Raw genomic sequence first — 26,656 nt, 5'->3', positions numbered from 1 at the left:
AAGTATACATGGAGCTGTTTATAAAAATAACAAGGAAAAAGGATCTCTGTCTGCAGCATTGCTGCGGCATGCAGGTTCAACACATGTGAAATTGTCCTATCTGCCAGGATTTTGTCTTGCTATGAGAAATGGACTGTTACAGTCCTAGGACCTAGGAAGGAATATAGATAGATAGAGACATAGATATATGTATATGAACCCATGTATGGTGGGGAACTGAGGAAAGAAGTGCTGTGTGAAGGATGCTGAATTCATGACTGGGAGAAATGGCACGGCAGCAGCTAGGACTCTTGCGGGGACTCTTCCTCCAACACCAGGGTGTTGGTCCACCACTGCCAAAGTGCGGGGTGTATGCACGGGTTGCTGGGCTCACCTTCTGGAGCAAGCTGATGTTCCTTGCCTGGACACAGCTAGGGTAGGATTCGTCTGACCAGGTGTGAGCATCTACAAAAGTCAGCGCTTATGCTGTGACCGTGTCTTCTCTCAAGTTGTTTTTACTTCATAGATGTTCCTGCTTTGAGCAGGAGGTTGGACTAGATGATCTCCTGAGGTCCCTCCAACCTGAATTACACTACAAGGCCATGATCTGAGCTGATCACTGAGCCTCCCTCCATAATCAGCGAAGAGAAACAGGCGCTTGTAGGGAAGGAAGTCCGTCATTCTACACTATGAGGATGAAATAGCCATTTTGTGTACTGTGAAATGCTACTTTTTTATCTCTGTTATCAAGTGGTTCAATTTTCTTGGAGGACCCCTCTCCCATGATCTTCACAGACTTTCTCTTTTGATACTAAGATATCTTCTAATACATCTCACAGTGCTGTCATAGTTATTCAGATATCATAGATGCTGGCAGAAACCAGGCCAGCACCAATTCATGCTGGCAAGATGCTGTGCAATTTTTGTGGAAGGCAATGACGAATGAGGGCAGACAAAAAACAGCGGTGATCTGCAGCATCAACTCACTTGATGGGTTCAGCCTATAAGCTACATTCATTAAAAAGAACCAGTATGGAAAACTTAAAAGCACTTTTGGGGAGCAGATACAAGCCACAATCTTGTAATTAATTTAGAACAAGCTGCCCATTTAATCTATTTTTAGCCACATTCGGCTCAGTTCTTCATGGTTACAGTGTTTTATGGGTCCCCAAAGTGCTGTAGGGTCGTCAAGGCATAACTAAAAGTGATGATTTCCCTCCTAGAAACTGTAAAATAAAAAATTATACGGGGAAAGGAACTTACAAAATCTAATTTCCTGTGATTCACTTGCTAGCTGTCACTCTTGCACATGCTCTTTGTGTGGGTTCTCTAATCTCTAATAATGTGACTGGTAATGTTAAATTCCAGACAACACTCTCTTGGGTAGTGTAAAGCAGCACTGATCACGGGCAAGCTCTTCATGCTTTGTGTTCTCACTGAACCTTGTGAGAAGCAGCCAAAAAAAGGTTCTGTCATAACCATTTCATTTCTACAGGGTGTGTCAAACCTGGAGCAAATCAAAGTAGATTGCTACCAGGAGAAAGGCAGCCCAGCAGGGATGCTGTAAAAGAAGCAATGGAAGTATTAATGCAACGGGACCTAGACCCTGAGCGCTGTGACCACAGTAGTTTTTGATTCCTGGGCGGTGTTGGTTCTTGCTTCCTGGACATGACCAAAGGAATTAGAAAATACGTGGAGTTTCTTAATTGACAGGGGAAAAAAAAGAAAGAAGGTGTTTTCAAGAGCTGCAGAACTAATGACATCTATTGATCTCTTGAGAGTAAGATCCCATGTGCATGATGTCCCGTAAGGGGTGAGCTGACCTGCATTGTCCTCCTCAGTGGGGTATTGATAGCTTATATTTAATCTAGTTAAAAAAAAAAAAGCCAGGCTCTGTTCTCCAGTCTTGAGACCAGCTGATGACAGAGATCATAGCTAAGCTCTATGATCTCCCAAACCAGGCTGGTTCCCACTCCATGCATCTCTCCTACCTGTGTCCAACTTTGTCTGGGGCAGCACTATCTGGCCTATGACAAAAAGGTGCCACGGACCATGCTTACACTTGAACAGTACAGAGTATTATCATGTACCAAAGCTCAGACATATCGCCTGGGTCTCTCATTTACTTAGTGTAAATGTAACTACAAGGCTGTTTTCCTCTATGAAGTCATGGTAAATTGTAGAAATTTTAGGGTTATTCTAGGAGAAAATTCAAGTCAGATTTCTTTGGGAGAGACAGAATACTTTATTATATAAAATACCATAGCTGGAAGAAGCAGCAACAATTTGGGACACTCATTCATGCATCCATCCATCAGATATGAAACTGAAGCAGCAAACTTAGTCCAAGTGAAAGTTGGGGAAAAAATTGCACTATATTTAAGTTAATTGTGAGAAAAGTGGCATTTCCAAGAAAGCCTCAGTAATACCAAACCTTATCAACCGTTTTCAGTATGTTTTGTCTCCTCTTTGCCATCTTATTTCTTGCTAAGAATAAAATTCAGACCAAATTTTTTAACAGACAGATTCACAACAGCTTGTGCATCGGAACATGTTTGGCAGTATGTGACAGGATTTTTTCCACCTCCTAGAAAAGTTCTGCTAAATATTCATGCATTTCGCATTGAAAGATACCTGATTCTTGGCCAAACCAAAGCTTTTTAGCAGACAGAACAGGAGGGCTCCTTCCTCCCTGCTGCACCTCTGATTCCCACAGGTTTTGCTTCACACCTGGTCTCTGCAAACAGATGCTTTCAAACCCAAATTACTCCACTCTGGAAATGAGTTGTAACCTGAGATATTGCCAAGTTATTGCATGTTTTTGAAAGATTGTTTTTTAACTTTTATGTGGAATTTATAGTTTGTGGGAGTTTCTTATAGTGTTCAGCACCATCTGTCTATCAGAGGTAGCTGAAAAATATCTGTTATTAAAAAAGTTCAAAACAAAGCATGAATTTTTCTTTTGACATGTTTTCTTATTTTGAGAGAGATCTCACAATTATATTTGCTATTAATGAAAAACAGGAAATGTTACTGGAGAGTTTAATTTGTCTAAGAACACTTTCATTAAGAACTGTTTTGTAGTCTTGTTTTCTGCTGAAACTTTTTTTTACACAGCCGTAAACATGGTGAGGAGGGTAACACAGGGTCACAGGAGGGCTCTGATTTTTTGGGTACTCAGTACCAGCTGCTGATGAGCTATTTGTGCCCGGGGTCAGGTTGGATGTGTGGGGAACAGAGATGGGAATGAGCTTCTGTGTGGGTGGGAGCTGTCATTAGGAAGCAGACTGTCAGCACCTGCTTCAGAAAGGAGAATTCGTGTTGGAAGGGGCCTCAGAGGTCTCTAGCTCAACCTCCTGCTTCAAGCAGGGGCAGCTCTGAGGTCAGACCAGGCATCTCAGGACTTTATCTAGTCTAGTCTTGAAACCCTCCCAGGACAGAGGCTGTGTTGTCTCTCCTGGCAACCTGCTTCAATGCCTGACTGTCCTCATGGGGAAGAAATCCCTGTTTATACCCAGGTCGAACCTCTCCCCTCTCAACTTAAACTTGGAGACTTTCGTCTTCCCACCAAGCAGCACTGGGAAGAGACTGGCTCCATCTTCTTGATGACGTCCTTATAGGTATTGGAGGTGACCTTAGGTGTCCTCCCGCCAAAGCCGTCCCTTCTCCAGCCTAACCATCCCAGCTCCCTCAGCCGCTCCACTCCAGCCGAAACCATCACGCTGGCCCTGCGCTGAACTTGCCCCAATTTATCAATGACTGCCTTTGTCAGGAGGGAACTCCAAACTGGGCACAGTATCTGGACATAGGGTTGTTACCCTTGTTACTTGTTAGTGCTGAGAAGCTGACTCCTAAGTAATTGACCTGTGACGAGCCCGTCACGGTCCGAGAGATGCGCGAGACGTCGCTCTGCCAGTGGCTGCTGCCCATAACCCTCAGCAATTGAAAATACATACATGCACTTCAGCTGTGCCAGGGCAAAGTGGGCTTGAAAAATAGCAGTAATGAGGAGCAGCAGAAGGCCACGCACATGCTCTCTGCTTCCCCAGCTACGGAGGGTAGTAACTTCGAGTGGACAGGAGGGCTGGAAAATACCAGCTCACACGTGAAGTACTTTGGCCATGAACTTCAAAGTGCTTCCCAAAAGGAGGCTGGATTGCTATTCCTGTTTTACAAATCAGGAAGCTGAGGAAAAAGGAAAGGAATTGTTTTGACCGAATTCATCTAGCAGCTGCTGGCAGAGGCAGGCAGAGACTCCAAGCGCTACCCATATACTGTGCTGCCTCTCAGCTCAGGGACCAGTCCCTGCCCGCTCCACTCCCCAGGTGCTCTGCTACGCGATGGCAAATGCCTACTTGGAAATCAGGCTGGTGACGTGATAACAACAGCCTTCAAACCGTGCAGATGTATGGTTTCAAAGCAGAAGCGCTGATCAGAAATACCATGAATTAGTCATAATCTTATCAAAAATATTTTATTTATGAAAGTAACAATTATACTATACAACCTATATTGGAAGTACATTGAATAATTGCTAGAATAAATACAGGCAATTAATTCAATCTTTTTATAGAATGAGAGGATTTATTTGACATTTGAATGTTAACCCAAGCTTTAACTTACATCATAAATAGTTAAAAGGCATAGTCAAGTTTTTTTTTTATTTTTACTGTTTCTTTTGCTTTTTTTTAATACTGTTCTATTTTGTAATCAACATGAATCAACTCTCTGATCATTAACATAATATTAGTATGACTTTCAAGCAATCATGTACCTCAAGATAATCAGACAAATAAGGTAGTGTGTGTGCAGTTCATTCTACAGCAGAATCTATTCATGTCTGCATAAAAAAAGAGAAGCTGAAAATGCTTCTAAGTTCTTTAAGCATCATATGCTGATTTCTGCTTTACCACAGTGCTTTTAATACCAGAATCTAAAAAGGGCATGTATCTGTATGCAGCTGGCTTTCTGTTGCTCTTTATAAATTAATTTAGGGCTCAATGCCACATTCCTTTGGCTGGTGAAGGACTGCAGAATTTAGTCCTGAATATTATTTCTCAAAACCATGGTCCAAAATAAATGTCCAAGACTGATTATTAGGCACCAAGGATGTGATGGATTTGCTAAGGCTTGATGTTTTCTGATAAAAAATTGGCTTCTTTTCTGGTAGATATGCTCTAGTCAGACACAAATTATTGGGCTCAGTACTGGGGTCTGTATTACACTCGATGTCAGAGAAGCTGATATTTATATTTTCTGTAAACTGTGTGAAGGGCACTGCAGAAGTTTTATAGTAAGACACCCACATTTTGAAAGTGTTGATTTTAAACTAAAAAATCTGAACAATCTGCTTGGTAACTAGCACATTATGAACAACTACGACCATCAGTGAAGTCAACAGTAGTTTTGGGTGTCCAATATTTCTCCAGATCAGAAGTTTTTTGACTCCTCAGGTCCCATATAAAATCAGTGGGAGCTTTCCTATGGCAATGTCTTTTCCAGTGGCATGGAGGTCTGCCTTGCATTATGGCTATTGCGCATGCCAGGGATATTATGCTCTCAGCAGAGAAGCAAATTTCCCTTTTAAAATGTTATCCAAAACAAAACCCCAAATTGCACATATCTACCCCTTTGGCCTTTTTTACGCCTTTTTTATGCTTGTATTCAGAAACCGACAATGTTGGGCCTTTCCTAATAAATGTCTTCAAAGAGCACATTTAAATGCCTTTTCACAGAAATAACCATTCATCAGTTGCAAAAATGCAGAGAGACTTTTTATTCTTTCTGTTGTGAACAATATCAATTCAGCACAAATTTGGGGGGGAGAAAGTATGATCTTTTTTCCCAAATGTACTTAAAAAGGCTAAAGAACAAAATGGTGGGGAGGCAGCTTTTTTTGGCAGATAGTAAAATATAAAATATGTGATTTAAAAAAAAGTTGGCTTAAAAATACACACACACAAATAATACAATAATATAAAAATACAGCTCAGCCAATGGCCTCTTAAAATTTACCTTTGGCATTACATTTGGCAGCCTAACACAAAAGACCCTTCCTATAAACAGAACTATAAAAAAAGAGAAGTTCATAAATTAGGTTGCAAGGGGTTGTAAGATCCTTTTCTTGATTCTCCAAATTCCTTTCCTTCCTGTCCACACACATAAGCATGACCAGTGAGGTATATAGAACGTAACACTGTCAGGCGTATGCACAATAAAAAAAAGTGCATAAACATAGAAGTTCTCCCATTTTCTTGCGAACAGGTCGAAACTGTGTGGTTTGCATGTTCCCCCCCTTGGAAAAAATAAAATCATTTTTTATTGTTGGTTTTTTTTTTTCCTTACTTTGGCAGGATGAAAATGAACCCAGAGGAATATAAATGTCCTATTCCCAGCAGCAATGATCCATTTCCCTTGGCAACATTCGTCTGATGCCACAGATACTACAAGGTCGTTGGGTTGCTTTACAACTCTCTGGGTAACTTCCCACGGAAACATCATACGTCTAGCACCATGTCATAGTGTTGCTCTTTCTTCCGCCTGCCACATTTGGTGATAAGAACCAAGTACAAAGTCAAAAGCATAACCCAGTAACATGCATAGAGTATTGTGCCAATGATGAGAACTGTCTGTTTTGACTCAGAAAATGGCTTTTTTGATTCCTTGTAGATAGTGAAAATTACGCCACCTAGGAGGATTGTAAACCAAATGGAGACTGGAATGAGTCCTATAAAATTAACTACAATGGTTTTTCTTCCTGATGTGCCCCACCCTGCTTTGTTTATCGTGGCAATTGCAAACATCTTTGCTGGCAGTAAACTTGACATGTACAACACTGAGTAGAGTGACATGAAAACCATGACAATGTTGCCCCTAAGGAAGCTGGCAAAGGAAGACTTTATCAGGCCCACTAACTGAACTGTCAACAAGAAGAGGAGGATGTTCCAGATTTTTCCCCTGTAGAAGAGCTGAATGACTGTGGCGATAAGGAAGAAAGGAAAGAATCCAGTGATTACAGCTTCATAGGTCATCCACAAATGGTGCTTGTGGAACCACATTGCATTATAAAGCCACTCTCTAAAGTACGATTTACTCCAGCGGGTCTGCTGATTCAGCCACCTGAGATACTCTATTGGTGTTTCGGTAAGGCACTTGGATCTAGCTGTGTATTTTGTTGCATAGCCCAGACTTAGCACTCTGTTAGTTAGATGCCTGTCATCTCCGAAGCTGCACTGGGAGCCCATAAATTCTTGATTGTACCAATCTTCCACAAATTCATGGAGTAAAGAGTTTCTGTACATTCCCAGAGGTCCGCTGATGCACTGTACACAGCCAAAATAGGACTGACAGGCTCTTTCTATGTTAAATGCCATCCAGTATCTCACGCTGCTCAGAAAGGAGATCCAGGAATCGTATTTGTTCAAAATCTGCAAAGTAAAAAAAGTTTTCATTTTAGATGAGCTCTTGAGACAGAAAATATACACATTGGATCAATAAGGAATTTGCAGAGACTAGAGCACCATTAGCTGAAATACAGGGGGAACATCACTCCTGTGTCCAACTCACAGTGAATCCAGGACTTACCTTATATACAGTCCAGGACATTGACAGGAAGGGCGAGATGAAGCCTTCAAATGTCTGTTCCACCAAAGTATTCTCTTTTTCCTCACAACCTTTCCTATTCTCCACCAAGAAACTTGTTTTCTGGCTCATTCTTCCTTTCCCTTCACCCCCAGTTAAGGACCTGCTGGACTCAGACTTTCCCGAGAGGAGATGGTGGACTCCCAGATGTGGCCTCCTGCTTCTCTGCCCCCGCGCACACAACTCTGGGACTCACAGGACTTCTTCCAGCCCTCCTAAAGCTATGCCGGAGCATGAGAAAGGCTGAGCACATGGTCTTTGGCCTACATTTTCTGTATCACAAGGCTGGCCCTAGAGGTTTGACCCCTGGACTATGTCCCCATATCTGACATTAGGCCCCCTGAGGAACAATCTGTCCTGATCTGTCTCTGCAGTACCAGCCCCGTTATGTTTCCCCAAGACACACTGTGATACTCCAGCAGAGTCTTGCTTTGGCCCCCATAAAGGTCTCAGTCTTTCTCTTCCACACCTGAAGCTCAGGCCTACACTTAAAATACAACATAGACATAGTCTAGGAGTCTGAACACTAAATGGAGCTACGAGCGTGTGCAGATGCCCAAGTCCACGTCTTCACATCCAGGTTCTCAGCACGCACCTTGTGCTGGGGAATGTGGCAAGGAAGTGCACAGCAGGGTGGCTGTGCCAGCTCTGCACTGATACTTTCTCAGTGTGGGGATTTTCAGGGCAATCTGTGGCCTTCTGCAACTAGAAAGCATTTCCCTGCAACTAGAAAAAAATAGGCTTTTGCTCTGATGGCCCTAATTTCTGTCAGGTTTGGAGGCCAAGGGCCAATCTTGTCTCTATTTCTATTTAATTCCAGAACATTTTAGAAGCAGCAGGGCTCAGGGATAGGCTCAAGCCTGGCTCAAATGTATTTGGTGTATGCTGGAAAGTGAATTGGGGAAAAAAAAGCCCAGCACCTTCATTCTGTCACCTTTCCTCCCAGAGGACGCATGTCCTTCCCACCTCTCTCTGCAGATGCTTATGAACCTTCAGTATCATAGCTGAACCTGTACTGTCTCCCTCCAGTTGTACTCACAGGTGCCTGGCATCTCACATGCGTCGAGTGAGTGTGACACCTGGTTTGTGGTCAGTCCAGAGCCGCAAAGATATTCAGGCTTCTGTGGGAATCTTAATTTCTGGAGTTAAGAGCCACATGCCTAAAATACTTCTGACTATTGGGGTGTTCATTAGTAAGTGCTTGCCCATATAGATGGCCCTTTCTCCTCTGTCCCACATAAAAGCCCAACTGAGTAGGGGGGACCGATCCTAAGGCCAACTGAAATATTCATATGCATTTTTCTTTATAAATTGCAGCAGAAGCAATTGTGTCGAAAAAGAATAAACAGCCCTTTGCTGTAGCTGTCAGCCAAACTCGGCAATGCTGGAAATCCTAACAGCAGTGGAGCTTGGCTGACTTGGGGGCTTTCCATTGTCCTGCCTGACAGAGATGCAGAGGAAACCCAACAATGCACAGAGTGCATAGTGCACTGCATTTCAAAAAGGCTTTTATTCCTAACAATCTTGGCTGCCAGTAGTAACATAATTGAAGTGCTTGGGGTGCTGGACTTGGCTTTGGGAGACCTGTTCTCAATTCCCTGCTCCCCTATAGCTTTTCTTTGGTACCCTGAGCAAGCAATTATACTGAGAGACTCAGAGCTGCCACAACAGTCCTGACAATGCCATGGGGCCTGACATGCCAACGTATATGGGGCAGAATAATATTTGTTTGCTTTCTATGGGTGTTAAAAATATACAGTGCTCACATCCAAGAATAAGAATTTATGTTCAACAGACAGAAAGGTTAAGGTATCATGAGAGCCTCTGTAATGGTATCACAGTATATTCAACGCTATTCCAGGCAGGGAAATCTGTTGCAGTGCAAATAGTTGCTGAAAACCCTCTGTTAATCTGAAAACTGTCATACTCACCTGCACATCACCTCCAACTCCTCCAACCATTGGATCTTCTTCTAAAACCTTTACCATCTCCACAGATGAAGCTGGATCAAGCATTGTATCTGAATCACAGACCTACAAGTAAGACAAAACAAGAACAAAAAAGGATTAAGGAGCACACTAGAGACGAAAATAAAAATCATGCGAGTGATTGTAGTGACTCTAAATGCATATTCCCCTCAATGCAATTAAATCTGACTTTGGAGTCTGCACTGATACTTTTGTTAAAGGCCATTTGTATCAGGCAGCAAGGAGTGGTGCTGAATGAAACAGTGCTTGTTAGGCCTGTGCACGCAAAAAAATCCTCTTTTCTGTATCAGCTCTATTTGTTTTACTGGCACACTGGGCTGGCTTCTTCGAATAAGATATGCTCTCAGAGATGGGGCACTGCAGAGCAAGACAATGTTTGTGGGTGTATGGCAGATTCCTGCTGAGCCCTGACATAAAGTTTCCCTGCATCGGCTGCATGGTTGGAACACCCTGGTCAAATGTTTCCCATTGCCATATGAGGGAAGGAGCGAGGAGTTAAATTCCAGACACTTGTTATAAAAAAGAAATAGAAAAAGTCAACTCGGAGTCTGGGAAGAAACCTAATAGTTCTTTCACTCTCGGAAGGCTTTAGCAGTCCATGTAAGATGCATTTTGGATTCCAGAACAAACTAATTTTTAATTTTAGATGCATGATGTGTTATTAGTAGTGCAGGGATTTGACATTTGATATATAGAAATTATTTGCTATTTTCCTCTGGCATTCTTATAAAAAATATGTAAGGCCAGAAAGAGCAAGTCCCGAAGTACAGTACTCCACGAGACCAGGGCAGAAATAGATGACACACAGAAGGCGTTTCAGCCACACAAACACTCCTAGTCAACTAAACACTGTGTACATTAGGAATTGGCTTTCCCCCGGAGAGTAGGAGGAGGGCTCAGACAGGCTGGCCAGTCTGCGAGGCAGCTGGCATTGCTTTCGTTTGCTCACAGGAGAATGACAGGGGCTGCAGCCTGTTTAAAACGAGCGGGTGTCTCCTTATCGCAGCTGCTGCTGCTGAAAGCGGTGCCCCCATCGTCTGTAAACTCATTTCACGGACACCCAGAAACTGGAGCAGAGGAGGCTGTCCCAGAAACACCCCTCTAGCTGGCTGAATCCTGCCCTACAGATGCTCATACTGCTTCCAGTTTATCCCCATGTTGCATTCCTGTGATTTCAGACGGGGACGGTAGGGGCAAAAGTCGGTAGCTCTGCATGAACAACATATTAAGCCAGATTCTGGTGAGGCTTCGTATCGGGTATCCTAATTTCGGTGTCCTTTCGTCCAACCTTTCAGTTCAGCCTAAGGCGTCTCGCTCCAGGGGAGCAGAAACTTTCATGTCTGGTCTATGAAGGGGGAGGAGAGTGTTTTGGGACTCTGCTACAGACCAGACTCGAGCGGGGAGGTTACCTGGGATAGTCGGGCTGCATAGTTCAGGATGCAGCTGAGTGTCTGCCAACATGCTCCCCTCTGTGCTCACTCGGAGGGGGCCAAGAGGAGAAAGGTGATGAAAGCTCTCATATTTCCATCAGGAGAAAAGCCACAAGCATCTCCAGCTCCTGCTAACTTGATGCATCCAGCTCCTCTCCCCAAAGGACTCATCCTGAGGAGCACCTCTGTAACCTGGCCAAGATGTGCCTCCAGCTTTGGTGGAAAGCTGTCATCAGTGATAGCACTTGGTGATAGAAAGGGAGCAAAACAATTCTGCTGAAGAGGAGAAAGGATGCCTATGTTTTTATCTGGGGCTTCCTGCACAGACCTGTTGCTGAGTGTTTTGAACAGGGAATTTGCCATTGCTGACCACCCAGGGCTCAGGCAGTGATACTCATCCCATTTCTTGTGACAGCGAGTGGTGGGCTGGGATCAGCTCCCTCCCCAACTCCTCCGATTTCCCTCCAGCACTTGTCACTTGATGCAGCTGAGCAGCCCCACACTATCAGATGCATTTATCTATAGCAGAAAGACCTGCCCATGAGCAACATCATTAATCTGAGATGAAGAATCCTGAAAACACTGGATTTATTTACAAATTACCAGCATGTGTCCTGGGCATGCCAGCACAGTGGACATGTCTGGGTTTCTGGGCCAAACCTGACAAGCCATCATTTTCCATCTGGATGAGGTTTTTGCAGGTGAAAAGAGGACACGCCCAGAGAAAGACAGACACTTAGGAACCCAAATAAAACACACCAAGGTCTGCCCAGCCGGGGTGGCCTAGCACAGCCCAAGAGGTAATTTGTCATCTTTCCACTTAAGGGCTTAGTGACCTAGAAATTACTGCCTTGGGTCACAGGGTTGCATGAAAGGGACACTCGATCTTACGCGAGCTGTTCAGATACTTGTTATAACCAGTGGCAGTTTATCTAAGCTGCTTTGAGAACTTCAGGCTGCGCTGGTACCTCCAGCAGCCAAGATGAATTGCATCCTGGCTGCCCCGACCAGCTCTGAACAGACAATATCTGCCAGTTTAACTCCTTGCACCCTCCTAACCTCTTCCAGGACAGAAATAAGCCTTCACAGCAGTTTCAGGTATTTAATGAGAGGCCACTAATGAGCAACAGCTCGTTATCTGCATTGGTCTGACTGCTTATGACTGCCTGTCCATAACCTGAAGGTGTCTTTTAAGAACCATAAGGCCCACAGTTTCAGGGGTGGGCAATGGTGCTGACTGGTCCACTTTTTTAGTGCTTGATCGTCGATGCAAATTGCTCAGCCCTTAAAATGTCAGGCCTGTTTAAAGTAATTTACCCTGGGTACCCCCAAAGAACCATTTGAAATATCTCAGCCTTCATTCATTCATAAAACAGAGCCACATTTTAGCTGCATTACATCATGACTGTGTAGTAGCCAGGGCCACCAAGGTGCTGCATTTCTAGTATAGATGTGACTGTAGATGTGACTGTGGCATCAATCATTACTGCAGCCTTTGGTGGCTGCTTACAGGAGCATTGCAGTCCCTGACACATTCATTAGGACTTCTGAGCCAGGTCAGGAGCATTAATTGACTGAAAAACCAGAAATAACTCTTCCATTTTCTCAGTTTATGGTATGACTGTTGAAATAGAAACACTTTTTCCAGGTTCCCTGAACAAATGCAAGAGCTGGACTGAGGGAGGAAACTTGCAGAGAATCTGTTTCCTCCCTGCCTTCTCTCTCTGCAATCTGATACTTCTGTGCAAAGTGATTATAAAACCACGCTAATAAAGAAAACCAGCATTTTTATCCCATCATAGTCCCTCACAGCACAGAACCGAACTGCAGACAATGGAGAGCTTAAGCCCATTGTTTTCAGAGAATAAATCAGTTTCAATTTTGGAAGCAGTAGGGGATGGGTTTTAAATCTTTGCCTTACTTTCCCAGCTCCAATAACAGTGCGGTTCCCAGCACTTTTCAGTTTCTGCCCCTCCTGTGCATGGAGGACTCGCTGCTCTCAGCCCAGCTACCGGCAGCCTTTCCACATCCCTTGGACACTGTGCCTGTGGAAGCGGTGCGGAGCGGAGCGTGCACACCCCACACACCCCCTCGCACAAGGCTGGGCATGGACCCCAGAAACACATACGGCTCAGCCATGCAGCTGCCCTGAGCCAGCCAAGAGCATCTCGTGGGGAGCTGCTGCTCCACTGGAGGAGACTGCTGGATGCTCTGAGGTCGGGAGAAGGGGGGAAGGGCTGAGGGTGGTTCATTAGGAAGATCATGTCATATTCAGCGGGGTTAGTCAAATGAGCCTTGCTGGCCTTGATCGATATGGAAGGGTCCTCAGTGTCCAGCCAGAAACCCTGATCCCACCCCCCTTCCTCCACACACGACCTCTTCCCCTTCCCGCAGTCAGCAGGGCTGTTTGCAGGAGCAAGGAGTGCTTCCATGTGTAAGGCAAAAACATAGAAAATCTTTCACGGGATCCAAGGCAGCTGGAAAGAAATGTGTCTCTGCTGCTTTGGAAACAGGGAGAGAGGACCCAGCCTAATTCATTTTTAAGTGAATAGTGTCATAAGGGCTTTAAAGGCCAAGTCGCGGTGAGTGAGGTAATGCAGCTGTAAGTGATGAAGCAAAAGCTCCTTCAGGCTTTAGCTGAAGAAATCCTTCTTTCAAGGCTGCACATTGACCCTTTTATTGAATACTCCGCATGGCCTTCGAAGCCTTTAAAATATCCCCATCTTTTTACAGACTCCACCACTGCTCCGAGACATTCCCTGGTGCCACCAAATACCTGTCTGTCTGCTTGCATATGGGGCCACTAACAACCTCACAAAATAAAACCTTATCCAAGATCTCAACCTACAGAGGCAGAGATGGGGTCTTCAGGAGGCCACTGGCTTTGTCGGAAGCAAAACCATTTGGATGAGGAGGCAGTACTGAAGTCTGGGAAAGGATTTCAGATTTCTCCAGTAGCTGGTGCACAGATTTAACATATTCATGGATAGGTTGACCATTTTAAAAGGTAGCAAAATACGCTTTTAACGGTCAAGCTGTTTCCAAACAGACTGAAAGGAGCACTGTGTTCATCAGGGACTAGGATGGCCTCTAACATGCTGCACGAAATATACAAAAGCTGCTTTCTTTCAAAGTGTGTTTGAATTGGCACTGACCTGGTGCTCTAATACCTACCTGTACATAATCCACGCTTCTCCCCAGTGCTTTGAATGCTGTGTACATTACTTCTCTTTTTCCACCCCATTTCTGCATGATGCAAACACTTTTGTTGGACAGGACCAGCTGAGATACATGTTGCATGCTGTCTCTGTGAGACTCCTCCGTCTCACCCGGACCTTTGTCGTGGAAGTTATTACTCCAGATATAAGTGGCAGATTTGTCCCTACCCATGATTTCAGTAAAAATGTCCATCATGTAAACGTCATCTTCCGAGTTCCCATCAATGACCATAACAACTTTAATTCCAGGGTAGGTCAATCTTTTCACAGAAAGTAAACATTTTCTTAAGTAGTCAGGATCCTCTTGATAGGCAGCAATACAAAGGGCAACTGTTTTGTTCAGCTTGATTGGAGTCTCTAGCGACCGCTTCATTTTCCTGTGCTCTAGGAAGGCAAACAGGCTTTGGATGATGAGATGTGATGCCAGGATAGCACCATAGAGTCCAAAGGAGAAGTAGTAGTTGTCTGTTTGGATGAACTGGTAGCCCACAATGTAAGCAGCGGTGATTCCCAGCAGGAGGGACACCCCAAAGAGGGTGGTTCCAAGTATTCTCAGGATACATATAAACCTCTCACAATACATCTGCAAAGAAGCACGGAAGCCGTTAGCAGAGCCACTACTTGCTGATATAAGACCTCGTAAGAGCTGCGTGTGGCTACAACATAGAGCTTGGCATCAACAGATACACCCTGTGCTTCTGGCTGTGTCATGGACTTACTGCATCACCTTGCTCAACATCTATTTGCAGTACTTCCTCCATGTGAAGTAAGATTCAAATACATTTAACGTACCAGGGATGTTTTCTACCATTTGTAATGTCCTCACAGAAGGTGCTCTCTGTGTCAGGATCTTATTTTGGCAGCCTGGGCTTGCTGAATGAGACCGTCTGTCATATTACCCTGGGGGGATTGGAGAAGGGGCTTTTGGGCCACCACTCGCTTCGTATGGTCATGGGTGAGCAGAACAGCTGAATGTCTGGGCAGCCCCTCCTTATCCCCCATCCATGTCATGACTGCATCCCACCCTGAATCGCTTCTGTCGCTTAGTTATATTTGCAAAAATATTGGAAAGACATTCTTAAAACAGATGTCTGAATGTATTTATAATTTTTTAAACAGATGTCTGACTATATTTATAATTTATATTTATATAATCAGACATCTGCTTTAAAAGGTCTTCTTAATTCCATTGCAAAAATGTATTATTCATACATTTGTGTACATAGATATATGCACGTGTGAGCATGTGTGTATAGGGCTAAAGCTTGACTGAGATTAAGTCTGTGGCAAAAGTACACATTAATTTAACAGAGCCAAGACTCCACCCTGGACTCAGAAATTCATTAGAACATCAGTTGATTCTGACCACTTCTGCATTTTTAGGTTACCTGCCTGTAAAATCTTCTAACCTAAGCTCTGGGCTATGGAGGAGCTGGCTGGCATGGAGGGTGCTCTGGTATTCTTGAGACAAACGATGTAGGCAGGCAGACAGGCATAATGTATTGCTGCCTAACTGCTTTTTCTTGACAATCACCTTAACGACTTTATGCAACAGCTTTCTCAGAATTACAGGAAAGTTAACGACAATGTCTTATGTCAACTGATGTGTTTGACGTTAAGGACATAAAACAGATAATGTCTATTTAAGGCTAACCCAGCAAGTGCGTTGCAAGTCAATGAATCTGAAACTCATGCTTGAATATTTTGCTGAATTAGGACCTCTCAGAGTAATGGTCTTAATGTTTGTATTTTCTTACTATTATTCATATTTTCCCTGCTGCTATCATCTTGCTCGTCTGCTGATCGTGTTTGTTTCACCATCTGTTGGCCAAAGCTGAAGTTGGAACAGCACTTCCTTACATCATATATGCCTTTAACTCTTTCTTGAAAAAAATGCTACCAAGCTGCAGCAGCATAGCTGTCATCAATTATATTTCTGTCTGAAAAGTTACAGGCTTGGAAAAAAAAAAAAGTAAACACAGAATCACTTACAAAATAAAAATAAACTAGGCGAGCATAAAGTCTGAGGTTACAAAGACTATGCGTTTTTCCACTGGCTATTTAGGGTCTTAAATTTCAAGACAGGAGGAAGCCTCTTAAATGTATATTTGGAGCCACTGTTAAAGAAACCGGACCCTATCTCTAGGACTTCCTTGAATACTTAACGGCTGGGCTCCAACAGGTGCTATAATCACCCACCAGCAAAAGGGACCGTCCCTGCTCTGGCCTGTCTGAAAGTCTTTCACAATGGGGGTCATAAAGAAGCCTAATAAAAGATAGCTTATGCTTACCACCACTATAGGTGAATTAAAACTCAGTGCCCAAAATAGACTCGCTTTAGAAAACAGATTAAGTAATGGATCCCCTCTAGATTACCTTGAAGTCAAATAGCCTGTGGGTTTATTAATCCCTCAAGCACACAGAAGGTCACAAACATCAAGGTAAATGTTTCATTAACAGTCCAGTTGTACTCTGCTTTCCCATTTGGGGTCCACTATTTCTCTTCTCTTGCCAGAAATAGAAAATTCCTTTTAGTGAGTAGGGGCTAAAGTCTGCTTACATTAAGAATTATATGGCTGAAATAAATGGAGCGCTTGTACGGGTAGGGCTCACAGGATTTAGATTAAGATCTGGAGCGTTTACATTTGACTGACTATATACTGTACCAGCCTTCTTTTATATTAATTTGCTATTGCTTTTCTCTTCATATGAAGTGTTTCCACACAAAAGGAGAAAAAAAATAAAAGAATTCTCTGATCTTGTCATTACAGCACAGCTTCCCTCCCTTGCAAAAAACCAGTCTTTTAAGATCAAGAAATGGATTTCTGGTCTTAATAAAACAGCATTTTTTTTCCCTATCCTTTCACTGTCAACCTTGGGAAAATAAACTGTGTTTTGATCTAAATTCCTGGCTTTCATCAAAGAAACTTTCCCCTTTGTATGTGCAATTGAGGTTTTTATGTATAGTCTTTTAACTGACTGAATCTCAGGGAAAGTCTGGAAAAAGTTGCTCAATATTCTCAAGCTTTAGCACGTGAGCTGTTGATAGCTTGCCCAGCAGAACTGATCTTTATCAACAGGAACGTGCCCAAACAATGGAAAAGAAGCCAAAAACTCTCCACCCTTCTCCAATAATTGAGCCAAGAAGTTAAAAGGGAATGACGCTTGTGCAAGTCTGGGACCAAAAATGAACTGCTGAGTCAAATACTAGCACCGAGGGTAGGGAATCGCTGCATCAGAGATTCTAAGGACAGGCAGTGCTGTTATGAGTATCTAGCCCGGCCTAATGCAGTGAAATGTAAAAGGACATCCTTCATAAGACATCAGTTGAAATCCATTCCTGAAGTTTCCTGAACTTGTCACACAAAGCTAAAATCAAGTATTATCAGAGAACCAGTGTACAGCACTGTGTTTTAACAGTGCAAGCCTAAAATAATGCCATGCTGAGTCAAGCTGAGTCAAATACTTGGTGAAGGAGAAACACCCACGTTAACTTTCAAAGCCACAATTACTTTTCAGTCATTTCGCTGATAAGCACTCTTTCTAAGGGCTAGCAATATTCTTTCAGCAAAATGTAATTGCTGATAGCCAAACTTGCTATCACTACAGCCCTATTCAACAGCTGACTAATTGGTGGAGGGTACCGTACACACCTCACACCTCATTCGTATGATCAGTGCAGGTTAGTGTTTTGTTTATGTCTCAGCCTAATGGATCTTCAGTTCCTTGAGGGATTTAACCCAGTAAGTTTGTCCTGGGAAACGGTCACTGCAGCACTTAAAAAAAGAAAAAAAGCACCGCCTAGGCTAGGGATGAGCTGCTCAACACATGGAAGACATGCAGCCAGCCCATATTCCTGGATCAACAAAGATAATTGCCGGTCGTTTCTGTATACACATGGAACTGCTGCTACATGGGAACATGGTGTTGGAGTGAGGAGAGGGACAGAGCTCCTCACCTGGTGAGAAGGTGAGTTGGTGGGTTACCTTACTGCCTCTGGAGTCATACCTGGATCTTGCACTTTCTGGGCAGGTTTTTAAACAGTTCTGTAAAGCAGGAGGAGGAAGATAGTACCTGCAATGTTATTTCTTTATTATTATTTTGTTAAGAGTGAAAGCTATTTAACACTGAAAGACGTCAGAGGGTCCATTGCTTTGCATCAGCCCTGAAGGACATTTCCAGGGGGCAATAAGATTGCACTGGCTGTGTCAGACTCTTTTTGGAGGTGCCCGTGTCCCCCATGTACTGCACAGGAAGCCTGAGATAGGACTGCTAATTGTACTCTGCACTCTGGGTACCCAAATCCTTTATGGGCACCTTCACCTAACCCCACAGTGCTGAACCCAGTACAAGCTTTACACAGCCTCCAGCAAACAGGCTCAAGGTTCGTATGTACAAGATGAGCGTATGTAGAAAGGCTTCACAGTCTACTACTGAGCAATTTGTTATCATGATCTTGCAGCTGTTTATTTCCATGGATGGAGCTGGTCAGTGCTAACCAGCACACCTAGTAGAAATGAAATATGAAAGCCATATGCTAAATCCTAATGCTACATAGGCTGTTGCTGATTCAGTGACACATTTTGATTCACCAAGCGGTCCAAGTATATATGTGCCTTGTAGCGACTGTACAGGAGGAGGCAATGTATGCCTTTTTGGAGGCTCCTCTGGAAAAGCATGGCCAAGAAATGAACCGCTGCATGTACCTGACATCAGAGTCCACCTAGTGAACTGTTGGCATTGTGTCTCTTTTGGAATCCTGATAAAGCCAGACAAAGAGTGTTCTTTTTGGTCACACCTGTGATGAAGGAGAACGTATTCTACATTACTATTAACAACTGGCATAACTAAAAGTTGTAGCCTTCTAACATTAGTTTCATGAAGGACTTCAGGTAACAGTTGACTGATACCTACACTGTTCGTATAATGACTGGGGTATTAACTCTAACACTAGAGATCACACTCCTGTCTCAGACTGAATAATGCCTTAGATCTCAAATTAGAAGAACATAGCAAAATATGATTGAGTTCTCTCTATTCTGAAAAAGATTTAGGCTAGCATTTAACTGTAGTTATGGTACATAGATCTAACTTTAATAAGATCTAGACACTTGACTTAAATTCAGCAGGTCCTTATGCCCTGCTTTGGACTCGGTCTTTGCTCAGCAAAGAACACTGCTGACTTCCATGGTAAAGTACGACCTTTTCCCCCCTCCAAAATCATATAGCACAGTCTGTCTGTATGGTTATTAACCAGCTTTCATGTATCCCTGAGAGTAACAGGACCTGGAGATAGTTCATTCCTTTGCAAAGTCAGGAGGCAAAGAGAAAAAAAAGCATAATTCGTTACTAATACACCAAGAGAGTAATAAACTAGGGGCAAATACACATCCAGAAAACCTATGTGTATTGGTGTCTGAACACATCACTATTATCTGCAGTCTGTTCACTTGTTCTGCACCAGCCGTTGTGTAGCTGCTATGAGGACTAAGGAAGCAATCAGGTGGTCCCCGGCATCTGCTGATACAGGACGTGGAACCAGTGACTGATGGGAGGTCAAACTGAAGTTAGCTTTGCTTGGAACACATGGGATGCAGCTCACTACATCATCTGTTTCAGAACTCATCTCTTATGTACAACACTCGAACATATTGCCATGTAGTACTTCTGGCTAGCTTTTCCCCAGAAGATTAAAAAGCAAGAGGGGGAGACACAGGAAGTTCTTACATAGAACGTAACGATTTGGAAGGTTGTTTCAAAGAATTAGCACTTTTTAATTTCAAACATCTGAAGACATTTTTAAAAACCCTTACACTGCAAAAGTCAGTACTTGTCTGGGAGTCAACAGTAAAGGTTCAGTCACAAGTGTGCTTATTTTGTCTCCTTCACCTTTAAAGGTTCAAAAGAGCTGTGCCTCTCTCTAGACATCTAGGGCTATGGCCACATCGCAAAATAGTCTCATACTACAGGAACAGATCTGCAAAGAGGAACACCTGGTGCTGAGGGCCTAACTCCACCCTCGATACATTCTCATATTTTACTCTGAACTCAGTTTAGTCAGACCCCGTGGATTGAAAACCCATTAGGGTCTGAAAAGTGCGCTCCAGGGGTACATCTTGCAATTAGTTTCATTCAAGAGGAATCCAGTTCGTGCGCCCAGTGATCGCTTTGCAATACAAACCCAAGCAATTTGGTTGGAGAGGGGAGTACTTGTAGCATTGGCTTCAATAGCAGACTCCTGATTCAAAATAGATTGGTAATACAAACCAACCTCACGTACGAGGTCTGCACATCAGACTTGTCTGCAAATCTTTGTTGCAACCAGAAGTGCTGAGCACTGAAAATCTTTGAAAATGGCTTGTTTTTACACGCCTGTATAGAAGCTGTATTCTTGAATGTCTACTGGTCATGGTCCTCTGAACCTTAGTGCTGAGGCTTTGGATTCAGCAAAGCATGTAAGTATTTCATTAAAGATAAGTGTGCACTTAAGTATTTTGCTGAAGAGGGAAATCAGTGGATAATATATCCCGCAGCTCTGTAGCGCAGGTGTAAAAAAAAAAAAAAAAAAATCTTTCTCTGTGAAGCTGCTATTTCTGGGATACTTATAATAAAAATGTATGCATACACTTGACAAATTATTATAGAGATTAATCTCCCTTATGAAGGTTGTCAGAGGGGACATTGCTTAACCACTGCATTTCTTACATTAGGGAATCTTAGAGTGGACCAGAACCCAGACAATTAGGATTTTTTTCCTAGTGTTGCCATTCACCTGCTGGGTGACCTTAGGTAAGTGAATTCACCTCTCTCTGTCTCAGCTTCCTCACCTGTAAAATGGGAATCATGATCATGCAAGAGGTTCTTGGAGGCCTACAAAACCCCTCATAAGGCCTAGATTACTGATATTTGTAATGTTCCTCTTTCCGGAGTGATATAGGACCCACTGGCTCTCTAGTTCCGTGTAACTGTTTTTCCTCAAAAAAAAACCAACAGAAAACCGAACCACACCACTTCCCATTTTCCTTGCCTATATTCACCTGAAGGTATAGTCAGTAGGGGTTTGTCTGTAATAAACGCACAACTCTTACTCAGCAGGATGCCTGAGATCAGTGAGGTTGGCAACATAAAAGCTGACACATGTGGGTATAAGCGCATACAGCTACCGAGGGCCGGTTTGCACACAACCAAAGGAAGAATATCAACTTTTATAAGCCTTAAAAAAACCCAACCTCCTTCCTTGTGAGAATAATAGCGTTGCCTTCAACAGAGCAGCTGCTTCAATGACGTGAGCGTGTTTGAGTACATGCGCGAGTGTGTGCGTGCATGCACACAGGCTGACACATACTGTATGTGGCCTTATACACATATACTCTGTGTGTATACACAAACCGTATCTGAGGGCTACAATTTTTCATCCAATATTTAGATTAGTTATTAGCCTTATTTTGGTGGCAAAATAAACCATTTATCTTTGAAGTACAAATGATTCCAGGTACACATTAATTACAAGCATAAAATAGCTGTCCAGACTCCCTCTTCTATTTTACAGCCTGCAGAGAGGAAACTGAAAAGTTATGTTACATCTGTACATCTTTACTGCAGCAGAGTTACCATATCTGGTGCTTTTGGTTATTTATCACTTCCAGATTTTGTCATGCCATTGATCTTCTGGAAAGGGCTCACATAAGACTAAAATTAACTCTGGGATTAGGTTTAAAATAAAGAACAGGATTAGTAATGATGGCAAACTGTATCTGCATGCACAGGCTTTGATCAGCAAATCAAGCATCTCCTGTCTGCTCCATGTATGTTTCCAACTAAACTGCCCAAATTTAGTCTCTTACAGGTTTGAGTAAACCACACGGAATGAATTCTACAGTTGTTGGTTGGATTTGTCCCTAATGTAGACAGTGATACATTAGTTGTTAAATTAACCAAAAGAAAGGAAAAAAAAACCAACACCCCCCCCCCCCCCCAACAAATGCTCTAAGAACTAAATCAAGAACTAAATCGTATTTGTACTCAGATATTTTGGATTGTGGTAAAACAAAAATCTAGTTTAGAAACGTTTTCTGATTGCTGGTTACGAAGCCCATGGATGCTTTTGGCACAAAGCTGACTGCTCCATGCCTTAATCCAGCAAATAAATATTTATTTGGTGTTCACAGCTTATTATCTTATAACTTGTTTATAAAGCACCAGTCATATCTTTTTTGACTTAGTCGAGTCCCATTATACTGAATGGAGGAGTAATTTGCTGCTTTATATGCTAATCTTGAATAGTAACAAAATGAAGCAAATTTGCTTTCACCCCATAAATATGACCAGCTGAGTGTGTTGCTAGTGAACTAGCACGGGAAGCTCTACTGAATCCAGCAGAGCGGCTCTTCCTACTGGGAAAACCTTTTCCCAGGTTTTTCTGCACTTGCCTGTAGGACAAGAAAGATTTACTAGTATGAAATGAAACCCTGGCTTTACTGACACCAGTGACAACACTCCTCTAACCTCGGCAGGGGCTGGATTTTGACCAGTTTTTCGGGGAAAGAGAAGACATTTCACTGCCATTACCCCCAAATGACATGACCTATCCAGTCCCTGAAAGGAGCCCCAAGGCACCCACGTTACACGCCGTGTGCGCTGGAGAAAAAGCGCACGTGTGCCGATGGAAAGACGATCCGTAAGGAAGGAGACCACGAAGCGGAGCGCCAGCGGGGAGGAACGCCTACGCCGTGGGAGACGTGGGGCCACCGCAGGCCCCGAGGGAGGGATTAGACGACGCCCACCCCGAGTGTCATAGCGTTCTGGGGTCTTCTCTCCGGGCAGGGGAGGGGGGTAAATTCTCCCTCAAGGCCCCTTTCACCCTCTTCGCCAGCACGGCTACGCGGAGTCCGGCGAGACTCGCAAGAGCCGGGCCTCGGCCGTGTCCCAGAGACACCAGCTGCCGCTCGAACAGGTGCCGGCGGGGGCCGTTGGGGACGGCCGTCCGCGGAGGGCCACCGGCGGGGCTCCCGGCCGCGAAGGAGACCGCGAGGACCCGCAGACTCCCGAGGGGTGAACACCGAGGGGTGAACACCGAGGGAGCGCCCGCGGGCGCCGCCCTCACCCGGGCCGGGTCCGCGCGGCTCCGCCCGCCGCCGCGGGGCTGCTCCTCCGGGGGAACCCCGGCCGGCCCCGCAGCCAATGGGGGCGGCGCTGGCTGCGTCACGGCGGGTGGGCGGGGCGCCGGGGGGGGAATCCCCCGCGCTGCCACGTCACGAGGAGGGCGGCCCCCGCTCCGCCCGGCGGCGGTGGCCGTGCCCGGGCTGGCGGGGGCGGCCGGGCCCCCTGCCCGCGGCCGGGCCGAGCGGGGCGGCGGGGGCCTTCCCCGCCCGACGCCGGCCGGGCAGGGGGGGCGCTCAAGGCGGCGCTGGAGCTGCCTTCGCCCCGCGCCCCCCTCCCCGAGGGCTGCGGGCCTCCCCCCCCCCGCCCCGCGGTGTGACCCTCCTTCGGCCCGGCCCCCGCAGCCGGGCGCCGGCCCGGGTCTCGCCGGCGGGCTGCCCGACGGGGCGGGGCGGCGGCGTGCGGCGCTGGAAGTTCGCGGGCAGCCCGCAGCTCCCGCCCCGGCGCGCCCCTCCTCTCCCGTCCCCCCGCCTCGGGAAACCGCCCGCCCCGCCCCGCCCCGCTCCGCGCGGCGCGGCGCGGCGCCCGGGCAGCTCGGCCGCCTCGGTTTCTGCCCTCCGAGGCGGGAGCTCAGCCCTCCTCCCGCCGGCCGCCTCCGCGCCTGCCTGCCCTCCCGCCGTCCCGTCCCTCCCTCCGCTCCTGTCACGTCCCCCCGCCCGGCCGCGGGTGCAGAGGCAGGGGGCGGCCGGGGAGAAGCCGGGAGAAGCCGGCCTGGGCTGCGAGCAGGTCTCGCCTCCCCCGCTGGGCGCAGCGGAGCGGCTGCCTAACCTGTTGCTCCATTTTATTTTAATTTTAGGTTTGGGTTGGTTTTTTTTTTTTGGGGGGGGGGGCGCTCTGTGTGGTTCGGTTGGTTGCTGGTTTTTTTGTTTGTTTGTTTTTGTTTTTTCCAAATCTTAAAGCTCAGCAATATCTTAAAGGGATTACACGGAGGAAGGGTTGAAGCTGAAAACCTCATTCATCCTCACTGCTGTCCTATTTATTGCTGAAATAGGTGTAGTGTAGAGCCGGTAAGATCCTCCCCCAGCCCCACTCGTATTTGGGGGATCTGTTTCAGCTTTCCTCCCTTGAATAGTGGGGATGGGTGGGAGGAGAGGGTCTTCTGCTCTTGCGATGACAGAAGCGTAATCATAAATCACCTACCTTGTTTGTCCTTCTGTCCTTTGGTCATAGAGGGGCTCCAGCCAGCTGTGTGGTCTCACGTACCGTTGCTCCCGCTGAACAGTTTCCAAGTTTGAGGTAAAAGATCAAATCGCACTTTTCAGGGACTTACTGAGACGCTCAGAAATAAAAAATAATTAAAAATGAAAATAATAAAAAAAAAATCGTTTAAGGCTATTCAGTCCTACTCATTTTCTCCCACGTGTTTTCACAATTACCATGTATTTGTCTTTCTCTGCTTCAGTTTCTAGCTCAAAGTTGTGGGACTTTTTTTTTTTTTCAAATAATAATAATAAAAAAAGTTGGAAGTAATAAATTAGGAGTTAGTTTCTCGTGGTCGAAGCTGAAGCTCTTATTTCAAACCCGGCTAGCCAGGAGCCTGGAGAAGTTGCAAGGCAGCGTCTGAAAGTTTGAGATGTACAGCATCAGATAAAGTCTCTTTGGTGATGCCTTGCTGACCGAGTAACTGTTTCAATGAGGTTTCTCAGCAGCAGCAGCAGCAAACGGGTAATATTTTCCAGACGTCTTTTTCTTTCCTGCTGCTGCTGCTGCTTTTCTGCCTCCTCCACGTTATGGGGTCTTTTAACAAGTGAGACTTGAGTTGTTTTAATAGGCGGAGGATGGGAAGAAGGAGGGGAGGGAACTCCTGTAAAAAAAAAAGAAACCAACCCTGCCCATTGAAATGATCTCAGCCAAGGACCAGTTCAGCGGCAGGAATTCAATTAGCTAAGTTGCAAATTTTGCAGAGAAACGCAATACACATACGTTGCCACCACCTGATTTCCTCTTCGTGCCCCGTAGGTAGGGGTGAAACCCCCACTTTCCCCACTCCCTGCATCTCTGGGCTCGGGGTGTGGGACTCGTCCCTCCCACAGCCACTATTCGGCTGGGATGGTTTTTGCTGCTGCTGGTTTTTATTAATAAGGGAATTGCCTCTATGAATGGATGAACTTTGCAGTTTCCAATCCTGCTTTACCCATTCACTCTCGGAAACATTTGCTGTAGTAAATACCCAAGAAAGCTCCCACTGGCATTAATACCCACGCCACTTGCGTTAAAAGAAGCCAGGAAACACGTTAGACAGCTTAAGGACTGGAAAACTGTGGTGTTTGGGGTTTTTATTTTATTTTCTTTTATTTTTTTTTAACCAGAAGTGTTCACTCTGTGCTCTATTGATGGTTTACAGTCAGCCAGGGGCATCGGCAGTTACCAGCACACCCCACCGCCTGCCGCCCGCCAGCAGCTTTCACTCGCCCAGGCGGGCTCCTTCCCTTTGTAACTCCCCTCCGCCTCAAAGGCGGATTTCCCCGCTTTCGAGCCACCGTTTCCACTTGAAATGATTTACAAAAGGCACTAGGTGGCACTGTTGAAGTGAGAGGAGCAACGCGGAGCCCGGTGACACCCAGGGCTGGGACTCGCCGCCGGAGCGGGGCCGGTGCGCGGAGCCGGGCTGGGTGCTGCTGTGGCTCGCCGTGCCCTGGCAGGACCCTCCAGGGGAGGATGGCGGGGGGGATGGGAAATCAGCTTCTCATTCCTCCGTGCTGTTTTCTCAAGGACCACAAAGGTCGCTGCTTGGAGGCGTCGAGCCCACAAAGGGGACGGCGTCCAGACACCGTTGGGAAACGCGGCGGTGACTCCTCGCCGAGTTATCGCCCGTCTTACCTTCCGGCGTGGGAAAACTTTGCAGTGCACGGGGGGACTCCTCGTGCGCAATAAATGGTTTAAAGTCGATGGTTACTTAGGCTGGGGATTTTTTGGGTACCTCGGGGAAGCGGTCAGGTTTTCAGGTGCGCTCGGACACTGCCAAGGGGAAGAGTGGCTTTAGGATGTGCATCGAAGTTGAGCTCCTTGGGCAACTGCTCTGCCCCCAAAAACCAAGTCTGCCTCTAGATTAAGCCAGAGTTTTGTGGCTGTTTTAACCTGGCAGTACCAGGGAAAGCAGCTGTCTCACTCTCCTGCTTTGGGCTCCTCATTCCTGTCTCCTCACTGTCCCTTTCCCTATGTCCTGAGAACTGACGTAGGTTAGAAAATAGTTGTCTGGGGAGAGGGAGCAGCAAAAAAGTAAGAACAGGTAAGTTGAGCA

The 26,656-nt window shown here is 45.4% G+C and overlaps 1 protein-coding gene across 1 annotated transcript; it reads right to left on the bottom strand.

The window, feature by feature from the left end:
- Positions 1-4,443: 4,443 nt before the first annotated feature.
- HAS2 (hyaluronan synthase 2) lies at positions 4,444-25,149 on the bottom strand. The gene is made up of 4 exons (XM_030012824.2): positions 24,556-25,149; positions 14,213-14,839; positions 9,552-9,653; positions 4,444-7,406 (listed from the first exon to the last, which is right to left on the bottom strand). The coding sequence occupies exons 2-4, from the start codon at positions 14,837-14,839 to the stop codon at positions 6,477-6,479; spliced, it is 1,659 nt and encodes a 552-aa protein (XP_029868684.1). The 5' UTR covers positions 24,556-25,149; the 3' UTR covers positions 4,444-6,476.
- Between the last annotated feature and the right edge of the window lie 1,507 nt (positions 25,150-26,656).

Source organism: Aquila chrysaetos, chromosome 4 (assembly GCF_900496995.4).
Source record: "Aquila chrysaetos chrysaetos chromosome 4, bAquChr1.4, whole genome shotgun sequence".
NCBI classification, from domain to species: Eukaryota; Metazoa; Chordata; class Aves; order Accipitriformes; family Accipitridae; genus Aquila; species Aquila chrysaetos.
Note: the sequence above shows the minus strand (reverse complement) of the source record. Positions and strands in the feature narration are given on the sequence as shown.